The sequence below is a fragment of the Wolffia australiana genome, chromosome 15 (assembly GCF_029677425.1).
Source record: "Wolffia australiana isolate 7733 chromosome 15, ASM2967742v1".
Classification (NCBI taxonomy): Eukaryota; Viridiplantae; Streptophyta; class Magnoliopsida; order Alismatales; family Araceae; genus Wolffia; species Wolffia australiana.
Genome location: NC_135849.1, coordinates 1,528,031 through 1,540,962, shown reverse-complemented (window position 1 = coordinate 1,540,962; position 12,932 = coordinate 1,528,031). Strand labels below are relative to the sequence as shown.

The 12,932-nt window shown below is 38.6% G+C and overlaps 1 protein-coding gene across 5 annotated transcripts; it reads right to left on the bottom strand.

Annotated features, from left to right (window-relative positions):
• Positions 1-3,568: 3,568 nt before the first annotated feature.
• LOC144713299 (Protein kinase superfamily protein) lies at positions 3,569-12,716 on the bottom strand. 5 transcript variants are annotated; one of them, XM_078587870.1, is made up of 15 exons: positions 12,271-12,716; positions 10,590-11,785; positions 10,314-10,507; positions 9,916-10,088; positions 9,761-9,829; positions 9,563-9,635; positions 9,324-9,480; positions 8,903-9,194; positions 8,692-8,806; positions 8,427-8,590; positions 8,221-8,295; positions 7,907-8,087; positions 7,489-7,559; positions 6,941-7,024; positions 3,569-6,851 (listed from the first exon to the last, which is right to left on the bottom strand). In XM_078587870.1, exons 1-14 carry the CDS (start codon positions 12,625-12,627, stop codon positions 6,974-6,976), a joined length of 3,168 nt encoding a protein of 1,055 aa, XP_078443996.1. In that variant the 5' UTR covers positions 12,628-12,716; the 3' UTR covers positions 3,569-6,851; positions 6,941-6,973. The 5 variants fall into 5 exon arrangements, with proteins under 5 accessions (XP_078443996.1, XP_078443997.1, XP_078443995.1 ...); XM_078587871.1 differs by having other exon boundaries at positions 6,957-7,024; XM_078587869.1 differs by having other exon boundaries at positions 3,569-7,024.
• Between the last annotated feature and the right edge of the window lie 216 nt (positions 12,717-12,932).

Genomic DNA, 12,932 nt, shown 5'->3' with positions numbered 1-12,932 from the left:
ATATGATGCGTTGTAAAGAATGTGGAGGATTGTTTATGTATTTTATGGCTACTAAATCAGTCGTGTGAATTTTTATAGTTAGCAAGTATTTTATGAGATTTTTAATTAGTTTAGAGGTATTAAAAATATGGATCTAAGAATTTTGTTTAAAAATTGTAGCTGGATCATTCAATGAAATGCTTAGAAGAGACTTGTTTTTAAACAGAAATCGTTGCCTTTGATTGTTGGATTGAGGATGAATCCTCAATCTCTGTTTGACATGCTTTAACGATCAAGTGAAGCTATCTAAAAGATGATTACTTACCAGAATTCTTTGTTGTTTGGGGGTCACCGACGGCTTCAGATCCTCATCCGACGGGGTCTTCTTTCAGGTAAGAAATTTTGATTCTTTTTTTTCTTCGTCTATCCCTCTGTTTTAGACCTCTTTTCAGGTCACGGGCCTGTAACAACTGTTGACTGAGAGAACTGAGAGAGAAGAATGAAGAAAAAAATTGGATTTTACTATTTCATATTTCAAGTTTCAGATTTCGATTTTGGTGGCTGGGGATTCATTTCCGGCAAGCTACAGTATGTTGTATATAGCTCAGGGTTGGTCCAAGGACCTTCCTGACCAATATGGGACAAACCCCATATCGGTTTATATTTTTTATTATTCTTTTTATATGTTTTACTTTAACAACGCTTCACTTATTATGTCATAGTCATGCAAAATTCATTAAAAATAGGAAAGTTACATAACATATGAACAAATGCATGAAATGGAATTTATTTATCCTATATCATGAAATATGTATATTAATTCCATCATATAGACCTGATTTATTCTCCCAAAATGTGAAATTGCAAGCATGAATTTTGATACATCAACTATATGTACAAATTACCTTTATTTCAAAATCTATATGGGTATGTTTCAACTATATTGCATCAATTTGTATTTGATTTTTTTGTAACTAACACAACTGGTTACTAGCTGCGATAAAAAAATAAACTAGCATCATCCTATTCCATACCAACAATTCTCATTATTCAATTTGGATTTCATTTTTTAGTTTAATATAAATTGGGCCAGCTTTCTTGATGATTTCTAGTTTTCAAAATGAATCTCTGATATAAAAAATTATCTTAAATTGTGATCAAGGATATCATTTAAAATAAATTTCATCACCTTTTGATTTCACTTATTTGGATTTCAGCAACTATGGGGAAGCAATTTAACTCCTCATGTTAAAATACTAATGATGTTTTAAACATATTAGAAGCTAATGATGAAATATCAACCACTTGGAGACAAAAGTTACTTTAAAGAGACCAATCATACCAAGAAGCCCTTCATCAATTAAAAATTATAATACTTTGTGTAAAATACTTTATCTTAATGTCTCCCCGGTGGTAGACACGAAGTGGATTGAGTGTTGATAGAGTATAATGCGAGCTGCCCCTTATCTCACCATCAAGGGGGCTGTCATTGTCGGGTAAGATGAGGTAAAATTTTAATATTCATGAATCATTTTTCTAATCCTTTGTTGACACATCCTTCCCATGATAGGGTCAATAAAAAGCGCATTGGCCATGACTTTTACTAGCCACAAACTGTTTTATTGTGTTTTGTTTATTCTACAGATTCCGTCACCAGCATTGGAAAATCCCAGCAAGAAGCAATGTAGAGGCAGTGATCAAATTTGTACAGACCAGAGTATATTGAGACATAAAGAGTGTGTCTTCTCCTTTTTTAATTTCTAGAGGTCAAGCTCTCCCTTTTCTAGCCTCTTCTTATGTTATGTGTCATTCGAACTCATTAGTCCGTCAATCTCTTGTCTACTTCAAATATATTTCTCTTATTTTTCATAATAATATTAAACGTTATTTAATCTTAGATCCATTGGCCTTCATTCTTAAGTAGTTTCGTTAAATTTAAAGATCTGGATATAAAACCTGTGGTAAAACATTGCTTTGTCTTTAACAATGTGCCTGCTATATTATTAATTGTTTTACAGGCTTTTTGGCCAATTGTAGGCCTGAGTTTAAAGTCAATGCTGAATTGTAGATGAACCTGGCTTTCTACTTTAAAGTTTGACTAAGTCAAATATCTCCAATTTTTGTCTTTATTTTAATCGAGGTATTTTAACAATGAAAATGAATACATTAGAAAAATTCTTAACAATATTAACCTTGATTCGATCCAAGTTGTTTGGCCTTGTTAAATAGATTGAAGATAAATCAAGTAGACCTGGGACATCTAATCAAGGAGATGACCAGGTCATAATTTTATCAAATCAGTCAGAAATGACTGTGGGTGAAAGCAGTCGGTATTTTGATTTATTTCATATTTCTGATTAAAATGCGCTTGGCAATGAAGTTTCTACTCTGACAACTCCACTGCACTCATTTTGTATTATGTCTGGCTTATCGTTTAATCTCAAGATCCCTGTTTGACTGCATCCCTCCCATACTACCCAAATTATGTAATCTAACAGTGAATCCATACGGACAAACATCATTCAGGCATAAATTTAGGCCTTTTTCATGTATTACAAAAAAGACTCAATAGTTCATTTATAAACTATAAATCCATTGTAAAAATTGCTTACTTGGGGGGAATTTTTTCTTAGTATACATATGTCACTTTCTTAGTTATAAGAATAGTGATATTTGAGTAAACTATGGATTTCTAGTAGCAAGTTACCATAGTTTTAATGGCCATATTTCTTCTTGGAACTCATTTCAATATGTAGACATTATATAGCTCAAAATCATGCCCACAATTATCAACATTAATGAGTCAAAAGCATACATATGTCACTTTAAATCTTTTGAACAGCACAATTATTATTTTACTATATCTTGTTAATAAATTGGTAAATTTGTTAGAAATTTCATTAGCATCCATGCTAGTGTATATTATTGTAATATTTTATAATTCATGTCACGAGAGCATGAAGTTTAAAGTAGCTTTCTCAGAAGAAGTTGAACAAATAGCAATGTTAACAATTGAATTATTTCCATTCATCTCACAATGTCATTAGGTTTTCTATGGTTTTATTTCTAATAATTTATAACTTTTGCAGTCATTGCTCAAAAATGTGAGAAATGTATGGTAATGTTAATCCACTTAAAATACAGCATAGTAGTATTTCACTATATGAAGTATAGTAGTATTTTTTCAGGCTCCATTACCAAATCATTTGGCTCAAGTTCTTCCCATCAACTAAAAGGTCTTCTTCATAACTAATTTGACTCATTCCTTCAATAATCTATTTGATATTTAATACCTAAGTGATTTTTATAAATAATTTATATTTTCTAATATACAGATTACTTGATAAAAATGAGTGGAGCAGCAAGAGCAAGTAGTAAAAGGAAACGATAATGCAATCCCTTAAGACTTAAAAACGGTTAAATGCAAAATAATACTTAGGTTACTGTAAATGAGAGGAATAATAAATCATTAACCCCTCTCACTTAAAGATAAGCAGAGCTTACAGTGAAGATGTTTGTATTAATACTAAGTTAAGAATCTTCATTAACGACTGGATAGTTCCACAGAAGAAATAAAGAGAACTTGATCTTTATCAAAAGCCCATCCTTAATTTAAAATCAGTTCCAACCAAACATGAGCTATGTTCTATGAAAAATCACAAACAAACATGATATAGTAAGAGGTAGATAATTAGGGTTCCAGAGAGCAAAGTTCAATTACAGCAATAAAAGCAGCTCCAGAGTCTTGAAGAATAGGACCCAAAGTGGATCCAAATATAATCTAAGGAATGTAAAATAAAAAAACTTACCTCATTTGTGGCAAAGAAATGCATCCAAATATAATCTAAGGTATATAAATAAAAAAAACTTACCTCATTTGTGGCAAAAAAATGCATCCAAATATAATCTAAGGTGTATAAATAAATAAAAACTTACCTCATTTGTGGCAAAAAATGCATCCAAATATAATCTAAGGTATATAAATAAAAAAAAACTTACCTCATTCGTGGCAAAAAATGCATCCAAATATAATCTAAGGTATATAAAATAAAAAAAACTTGCCGCATTTGTGGCAAAAAAATGCATCCAAATATAATCTAAGGTATATAAAATAAAAAAAACTTGCCGCATTTGTGGCCAAAAATGCATCCAAATATAATCTAAGGTATATAAAATAAAAAACTTACCTCATTTGTGGCCAAAAACGCATCCACATATAATAAATACAAAGCATCAAGTTTTTCCCTCGTCAAAGTGGACTGGATTAGAACTCTGACATAATACAAAAACTTCTACAAGGAAAAACTTAAACAAGAAAATTATTCCAACAGAGTTATACAGCACTGACCCAAGGATAACCACACAACCTAATTATCAGCAATTTTGTACCAAGCAGATTTTCTAAGGAAAACTAGCACAAGAAGTAAATGACTGTTAGAAATTTTCAGTCAGGTGGTGAGTTTGAAAAAGATATGAAAAAGGATCAATGATATGAAAAAGGTTTTTTATTCAACTTCCTAGTAGGGTTCTGAATTCATCCTGAAAGAATCAATCCCGAATCCTACATTTATACAATTAAGGCTTGTGGACGGATGGCCAACAGAGTGGACGGAATCTAATCTGTGAACAGTCATCCATCCTGACCTTGGAAGAACCCCTCACCAGCTCCTATTGTATTCCATCATTAAACGCCACTCAATTAGTCCAAACTTTATTAATACCATCGTCATCGTCATCCAGTTTGTAACAAAACAAGCCCAGTAATTGATGACTGAATGGAAGCCCATCCAATCCTCTTCCATCTGTCCTTAACAGTTGTCTATCATCCACCCGTCCTTAAGAATCATATTAATTCTTCTGTTCCATTCCGTCCCGTCCTCGGGTACCTGTGATTTACCCGAGGTTTACAACCATTTTCCGTCCGCTCAGTCATCCTTTCCGTCCAGCCCCATGGCCTGGAACGGGAAGAAACTGCAGACCCTGTGACGGATGACTGGCCAAAATATCCAATCCTAAAACTGTCCTATTCCATTGTCTGCCATCTGTCGTCCGTTGACCATTGACCATCGCCCGTCATCCGTCGTCTGTTGTCCATAGTCCATCATCCATCATCCATCATCCATTCTGCATTCACTAACCTTAATCCGACGATATAAATCATACACAGTTATGTAATTTTCTATCAAAGCGGGCTTGGTTAGAACTGTCATGAAGAGCCAAAGTACTCTATGGCCAGTGTACTAGAAATAATCTAGAAGAACTATAACATTAAAAAATGGTCCAACAAATTTAGCCAACGTAGAAATAAATTTTTGCCTCTTATTATTTCCTCAATCAAGGGGAGTGAAGAGGTATGAAGTGAAGTTCTAGCTCCTGTCTCTCCGTGGACACATACCGTTTGGGTCTCTTATGATACCCTACCATTAGGGATTGTGGATAGATGACAGATCATCATCTGTTCCGTCCAAACCTGTCATCCCGTCCCGTCCAGGGGCTTAGACTGCAGACGGTCTGGATCCCAAATGGTACCAGGAAGAGTAATGTTGGCACCAAATATGTTTCAGGAACGGATGCCGTATGGGTCGAATAACCTGCCCATCAATCCGTCCAATACAAGTTTCAAAGGGGAAGGTTGAGCAGTGACGTGCAGCGGCAACGTGTGGACAAGCTTAACGAATGGCGCTAGAGACAAGCTCGAGCTCTGCATCGAGTCAAGTGATGCCACCACCATTGCCACGTCCTCCTCCACTGTCTTTGTCAGTGACGACCAAGCCGCCAACCTCCCCCCCTCCCACTTACTATCTGTTTCTGCCCCGTCCAAGGGGTCCGGGCAGCAGACGGTTCGAAACAGGGCCAGTTCCTGGACGGATAAAATTGGGGACGGAACTGGTGACTGATAAGATCCCAGTTGGGATTGTATCGAAAGACAGTTGAACCCGGGTGGAGTGGACGTCGCCGAAGGGGTCAATAGCAGACGGAGGGATGGCGGAGTGAACGTCGCCGGAGGACTCGACGGAGTGGACGTCGTCGAGGGACAGAAGAGACACTACTTAGAAGGAAACAACTCAGTAATCCAAATACTTAAAGGGGAACATACTTAATGTAGAAAGAAGATAATGCCCCTAGTGGGCTTAGTGGATCGTAACAGTAACAGACCGGCACCATTTGGGACGGAAAATACAACTGTGGATGGTGACTGACTGACATTCTCATACCATCCATCTCATAATGGAATCCGTCATCCGTCCATGAACCCTACCAACCCTTGTGGTCATGCCTTCCTTGCCGGATTTCCGGCAAGTCTATCCCCCTTCCTACCGATACGGAAATGTTCATTAGTTTTGGATGCAGAAACTAATGGATACAGACCTAAGTTCACTTCTTCAGGAAAAAAGCGATGGGGATTTGTGTATACAAAACATCGGATACTCTTATCAACAAATTACACTTAGTTAATTCTAAAGCCAGAATAATACTGGCAAGAAATTTAGCCACAAAAGACTGTGTATACAACGTGGATCAGCTACTTGGCTTGGAACAATGGATAAGTTAACAAAAATGAGTATCCGAAGGTGACCTAGCATTATTTTGATTGTCACTTTCTAATTAGGGCAGTGAGTACAAAACTAGACATGGGTTCCACGAACAAAAACAAAATTGGGAATTCAACAAAGAGATTTTGGGCCTAGCAAAATAAAATAAAAGAGAGCGACAAAAGTTAAATCTGACGGCTACCTGAAAGCAGAAAGGCGGCAAACAAAACTAACTACTGCTAGAGAAGAAACTAAGCAGATACAAATCTAAAGAAGAAACTAAGAAAGAGGGCACTGATATGAACTTACTGAACCTGGCGAAGACATGAACCTCCACGACTAAGGGAGAAGAGAGATGACACGAATGGTAAGAATGATTATCTCAAGTAAGCTATTCAGACGTAAATGATATCGCTGATATTAGGCACCTGATGGGGAACATACCGTCCTGGAATTTTCAACTACGCAACAGGCATCAAATCACCTCTCCACAATGCCGCAAGCCTCCAGAACTATTAACACATTGATCAGGTAGGACATCAAGTTATACTCAGCATTATAGAACCGAATAGTAATAAATTATGCGTTTCAACACATTTTCGCCGTAAACTACATTCTAAAGTCACCAGGAAGAAATTAGGTAGTATAACATAGTTCATCAGGTATAAAAACCCCACCCAGAAGACTACAGCAGCGGAGAAAGCATTTGATTTATTCATCAGCGCTTGCAAGACAAGCATCCGGCGTTAATGATGATTTAAGGTTGTAAACTCAGCATTGCTGAAGCTAATGGTAATAAACTTTGCGTAGAAAATTTTTTACTCGATACAATACATTACACAATGTAACCAAGATGAATAATCTAACATAGACCATAAAGTATATTGACCCCAAAAGTCTACAGAGGCGGATAAATATTTCGGTTAGTTTCAGACTGTTAGACAATAAGAGCCACCTAGCAATTGAACCCGGGTACCTTCGCTAGGATGGCTTCTAGCACCCAGCGTAGAGAACCAATCAATCCTTCAAATCCCTGTAAAAAAAGCCCTGACCGAAAGAAAAAATCAGACCACTCTTCACAGCAGAAAAGAAAGGATAACACAAAGACTAAGTGACAGTACACAAATGTGAAAATAAATAATTGAACAGCACACAGTGAAATGGATCCATAGGAACTGCTCTCTCTTTCCCAAGAGGAGAACGAAAGTTCAAAAAGAACAACTTTCGAGAGAGGCACACTTACTGCTCAAGGATAACAATCTGGATCCAGTGATCCAAAGAGTAAATAAACGAAAAAAAGGGAAAAATAAATGAAGTCTATACATTTCAACGCAGAGGTCTACATCAACAACATTGCTGCGCTCAGAAAATTGACCATCTTATGGTTTACTTGCCCGTTATAAATGGATGGCTCAATGCCTGAGCCACGGTCATCCTCTTGTCAGGGTCCAAAATGAATATCCTCTCAAGAAGGTCTTTGAAGTGGGCTAACATCTTGGGGTCCTCCCCAGGGAAAGCAGTAAGCAAAGCACCAAAGTCTTTTGGCTTAATGTTGAGAAGCAGTCGCTTCACCGTCTGAAAATTGTAAAAAATATATATTGTAAATTTTAACAGCAACGTCTTTAAGACAACACAAAAATAAAGAGATGTAATTAAGGTTTTATATTTTCTAGAAAGCGAGAAAAAGAGAGAGGAAGAGAGAATTTACCTTCTTTGTAACTGGATCCTCCTCTGTTGCATGAAAGTTAAGGTCAGGATCAAAGTGGTGATCGACGAAAGCCCCCTGCCATAAGGCCATAATTAAAGAATGTGTGAGAAAAACTGGTAAGATTACAAATATTTTCGATCTTAGAATGTGAAAATATTGAGTACACTCTTTTTTGGAAATAATATACTATATGTTGCAAATTCTACCTTCCGTAGCATCTTTTTAGGAAACGGCCCTTTCAATTCCATGTGTAGACGAAGCATATCACTGTTCGTTGGGCCCGGAAACAAAACCTTCCCGGCATATAACTCGAAAAGACAACAACCAACAGACCAAATGTCTAAAGGATGATCATAAGTCAGGCCAAGGACTGCACCCAAAAAAGCCCAAATTACACAAATGATTGGGGAAGATTGTGCAGCTTTGACAGTTATAATCATAAACGCAGTTGAACAAAACTTCTTCACTTACTTATCTCAGGAGCTCGATAGAAGCGACTAACGAGGTAGGGCGTGATTTCATTTTTACCAGCAAACATAGCATTACCAAAGTCACAGAGCTTCAGGACATTCTTTGCCTCATTTACCTGACCATATAATAAATGGTAAACACTAAAAAGTAAAGCAAACATTCTTCCAAAATTCAAGAGGAAATATGCAAGTTGAAAGTTATGGAAACTCACCAACATATTATCAGGTTTAATATCACAGTGCAGGACGCCACAGTTCCTAAGATGCTTCAGCGCAATAAAGAGCTGCTTTGCATATGCCCTCACAGCAGTCAGTTTAAGACCAATATTACGACCAAATTTCTTTAGCACCTCACGAAGATTCATATGAAGAGATTCAAAAACTAGACAAAGATGGTTCCGGTACTTGAAACTTGAAAGAAACCTAACGCAGTGGCGTTTGTCATCTGGGTCAGCGCCAGCCAGTTTCTTCAATATGGTCAACTCCCCCATACCGGCCTTGTACCTGTAGCAAGAATAAAAATACAGGAATATAATCTATTAAATTGAATATTTTTATAAGATTCATCAAAAAATGCTAAAGCAAAAATCTAACGAAAACAAAAAAAGAGTTCATCTCCGTCTGCGGTTGTACATTATCTCATTGCTGCGTATGATCTTTATAGCAACTTCTTCGGGATCGCTCTTTCCAGCCTTGAGATCTTTAGCACGAACAACAGTGGAAAAGACACCTTTCCCATGAGATGCAATAACTTCGTATCTTCCATCAAGAACTTCTCCAAATCTGTAAACTGTAAATACGAAAAAACTTATGCAATGGAGGATAGAGTTCCCAACAATAAATCTGAAAAATGGACAGTCCCACGTACTTACCATAATACCCTTCAGCATCATCCCAGTTATCATGAAGGCCGCTTCTAACGACCTTCACATCATCTCCTTTGCCCTGTGGAAAATAACAAAATTCAAGACAGAATCTGAAGTTTAAATCATATACAGAAAGTAGATGGTGAAGGGCAACGATACGATAAAAAGTTGACACAGATAACATTGCCATGGAAAAGATCCTACCACTCTCCGTACACCAGTAGGCGACTCGCCGAAAATATCGTCACAGAACATATCACTGGAATGCTCACTCTGGCGAATTTTGGAGGATGAAGAGGATAAGTTCATTATTCATAGCTCACAAATTTCTGAAAACTAGACAGAAATTAGGAGCAGACCTTGGGAGTACCCGCTCCTAATGCACAGAGAGCAGAGATTATTTCTTGACTACGGGGGCTATTTTCCTCGGGAGATTTTTCAACTATGAATTGTTGTCCGGAAGTGGAGACTTCAGAAGCACCGTTCTTATTTTCAGGAAGCTCATTATCCCCTGCCAAGGATGTCTTTTCCACTGCCCACCGAGCAATTTTAGTCCACAAAATGAAAACAATGAGATTAGGTATAATAAAATATAAAAAACAAAAAGAGATGATCGCTATCCAATAAGATGACCAACCATTGGACTTGAACCAATTGTGAAATATAATCGAAAGAAATGAAGTAAAGGTTATCATTACTGGTTCACAGAGAAAAGAAACTAAACTCAGAGTGATCCAAATGAAATAAACTAAGTCACCTTCAGCACGATCATCAAACTGTGATTCCTTCACTGGTGGCTCCTGCTGCTCCTGCTGCTGTTTCTGCTTATATTTTTCAAGAATCGCCAATCTTCGTCTTCGACTCTCCTTGATTATCTTCTCTGGATCATCTTCTTCCTGCTCAGCTAGTTGCTGTTCGATCTTCTCTTCATATTTCTCCTCATGCTCCCTCCTAACAAGTATTTAATTATTGTTAATTCAGGCCCTAATCAAACTCATCCATGAAACAGACACTCTCAGTAATAAACAAACACCTTTTCTCTTCCACTTCCTCTTGTTCAGTGACTCCCTTCGAACCTGACTCTCTTCTTGTTTCTCTGTGTTCCCTAGATTCATCATATCTTGATCCCCTTGAATCCCTTTGTCTTTCACGACTTCTAGCTCTGTCCCTATCCATTGCCCTAGATTCATCTCGTCGCCTGTCTCTGCTCTCATCGCCATCGTACTTTGAAACTCCATTCCTATTTCTCTCTCTACTTCGACTCCTCATCCTTCCCTTTTCTTCATCTCTCTCTCTCCCCCTTTCCAGACCTTTTGATCTCTCCCTCTCTCGGTATCTGTCTCTCGTGTTCTCTCTATATCTACCATGCTCATATCCATCATGTCTGCTACGACTTCCAGCTCTTTCACTCTCCCTTCCAGATCTTTCACTTTCCCTCCCAGATCTTTCACTTTCCCTCCCAGCTCTTTCACTCTCTCTCCCAGCTCTTTCAATCTCCCTCCCAGATCTTTCACTCTCTCTCCCAGCTCTTTCACTCTCCCTCCCAGATATTTCACTTTCCCTCCCAGCTCTTTCACTCTCTCTCCCAGCTCTTTCAATCTCCCTCCCAGATCTTTCACTCTCTCTCCCAGCTCTTTCAATCTCCCTCCCAGATCTTTCACTCTCTCTCCCAGCTCTTTCACTCTCCCACCCAGCTCTTTCACTCTCCCTCCCAGCTCTTTCACTCTCCCTCCCAGCTCTTCCATCCCTGTCACTGCCATGATTTTCAGCCTTATGCCTTTTGATGTCTCTTCCATAGTCATGATCATCTCTGATTCTGCCCCTCTTATCATAGGAGAAATGATCAGCTTGACCAGACCCAGATGTCGTACTCCGTTCATGAGATCTTTCTCTTGCACGATCCCGGCCGGCAACTCCTTCTCCTTGAATTTCTTTGGAATCTGAATGCTTTCTCGAAACATGGCTATCCAGTTTCCTACTGGGCACCGCCGCTCCGTCTCTATTTCTTCTCTTATCCGGGCTTTCACCTGATCTTGGAGTCCTTGGCCTGGTTTCTTTATCCAAATACCTTGATCCCAAGACATCTGAATGGGTTCCTGAATCTAGATCGTTTTCCTCCCGCCTAGTTTGCCCATGGCGATCCTCGATCCGATCGCCTGAAATTTCTTCCTGTCTACTTCTTCTTGAGCTAATTCCAGCATCTGGGCATTCCTGCTCCAATCTACTCGTCTGGAGTCAAGACATATCAATTAATTAAGCAATTCTACTCCTTCCCATAATTCACACAAGATGAGACAAACTAAAACTGTTTGATTAAAAAATGGATTGAGATGAGTAAGAAATCGCCTGCATAATCACAATTTTGATCTCTACCAAGAAATCGGATTTGTGAAACAGAAGTGACCATGGATATGAATTTTTAGGGGCATAAGCAATTCAAAACTGACCATAGGATTGTGTTCAATGCGGTAATGGCAGGCAAGATATCATCAGAAATCCACCATCACAAAGTTATCTCCACCAACCATTTGAATTTATGAAACAGAAGTAACCTCGGAAATGAGTTTTGAGAGTCATTGTCAAGTTAAAATTTCTAATTAGAATAAGAACGAGGAGTGTAAGAACAACAAATTCTCTCCACCGAGCAACTGGATTTATGAAAAACAATCGATTTATGAAATAGTTTAGAGGGCAATCAAAAAGTAAAAACAGACCAGAGCGTCGTGTTCAACGATCAATTCTCGGGCTTCCACCGTCTTCTCGTCGCCCCGATCCAAAGAGGGCTCCCCAATTCCGGCACCCTCCTCCTCAAGAATCTCGCCCTCTTCCCTATCATCAAGGTCAAGAGCAGAAGTAACAACAGTTTCGGGAACAATCGCCACCGATTCATCCATGGGGGAAGCGATCAAACCGACATCCCCCGCGTCCTCGGCTTCACCCACCTCTCGCCCGTGCTTATCGCCGCGACTGCTCCTGCGGCGATGGCTATGGCGACGGCTGCTGCCGTGCTTGTGATGCTTGTGGTGATGGCGGTGCTTGCGGTGCTTGCCGTCGCCCTCCTCGCTCGCCATGGCCACCCCGAGCTCGAGCTAGGGTTAGGGCTCTGCTCCTCCGGGAGAATTCGAGCTCGCCACCAAATAACAGACTGCGAGAGGAGGAAGAAGAAGACCTAATATATAATTAATTTACTATAACAGACTGCGAGAGGAGGAAGAAGAAGACCTAGTATATAATTAATTTAAAATTAATCTACACATTTGGTGGCGATGGTTGTTCGGTTGGATTAAAATTAATCTAGACATGGTTGTTCGGTTGGCTTTGTGCGAATCTGTGCGATTTGTTCGCTTTGTACAAATTTATTTTAATTATTTTCTAA

Coding starts and splice junctions, on each gene's coding strand:
- LOC144713299 (XM_078587869.1), bottom strand. CDS start 12,627: ATGGCGAGCGAGGAGGGCGACGGCAAGCACCGCAAGCACCGCCATCAC. Junction 9,830..9,915: donor TAGGAGCGGGTACTCCCAAG/GTCTGCTCCTAA, acceptor AAAATTCGCCAG/AGTGAGCATTCCAGTGATAT. Junction 7,560..7,906: donor GAGCCATCCATTTATAACGG/GCAAGTAAACCA, acceptor TCTTTCGGTCAG/GGCTTTTTTTACAGGGATTT.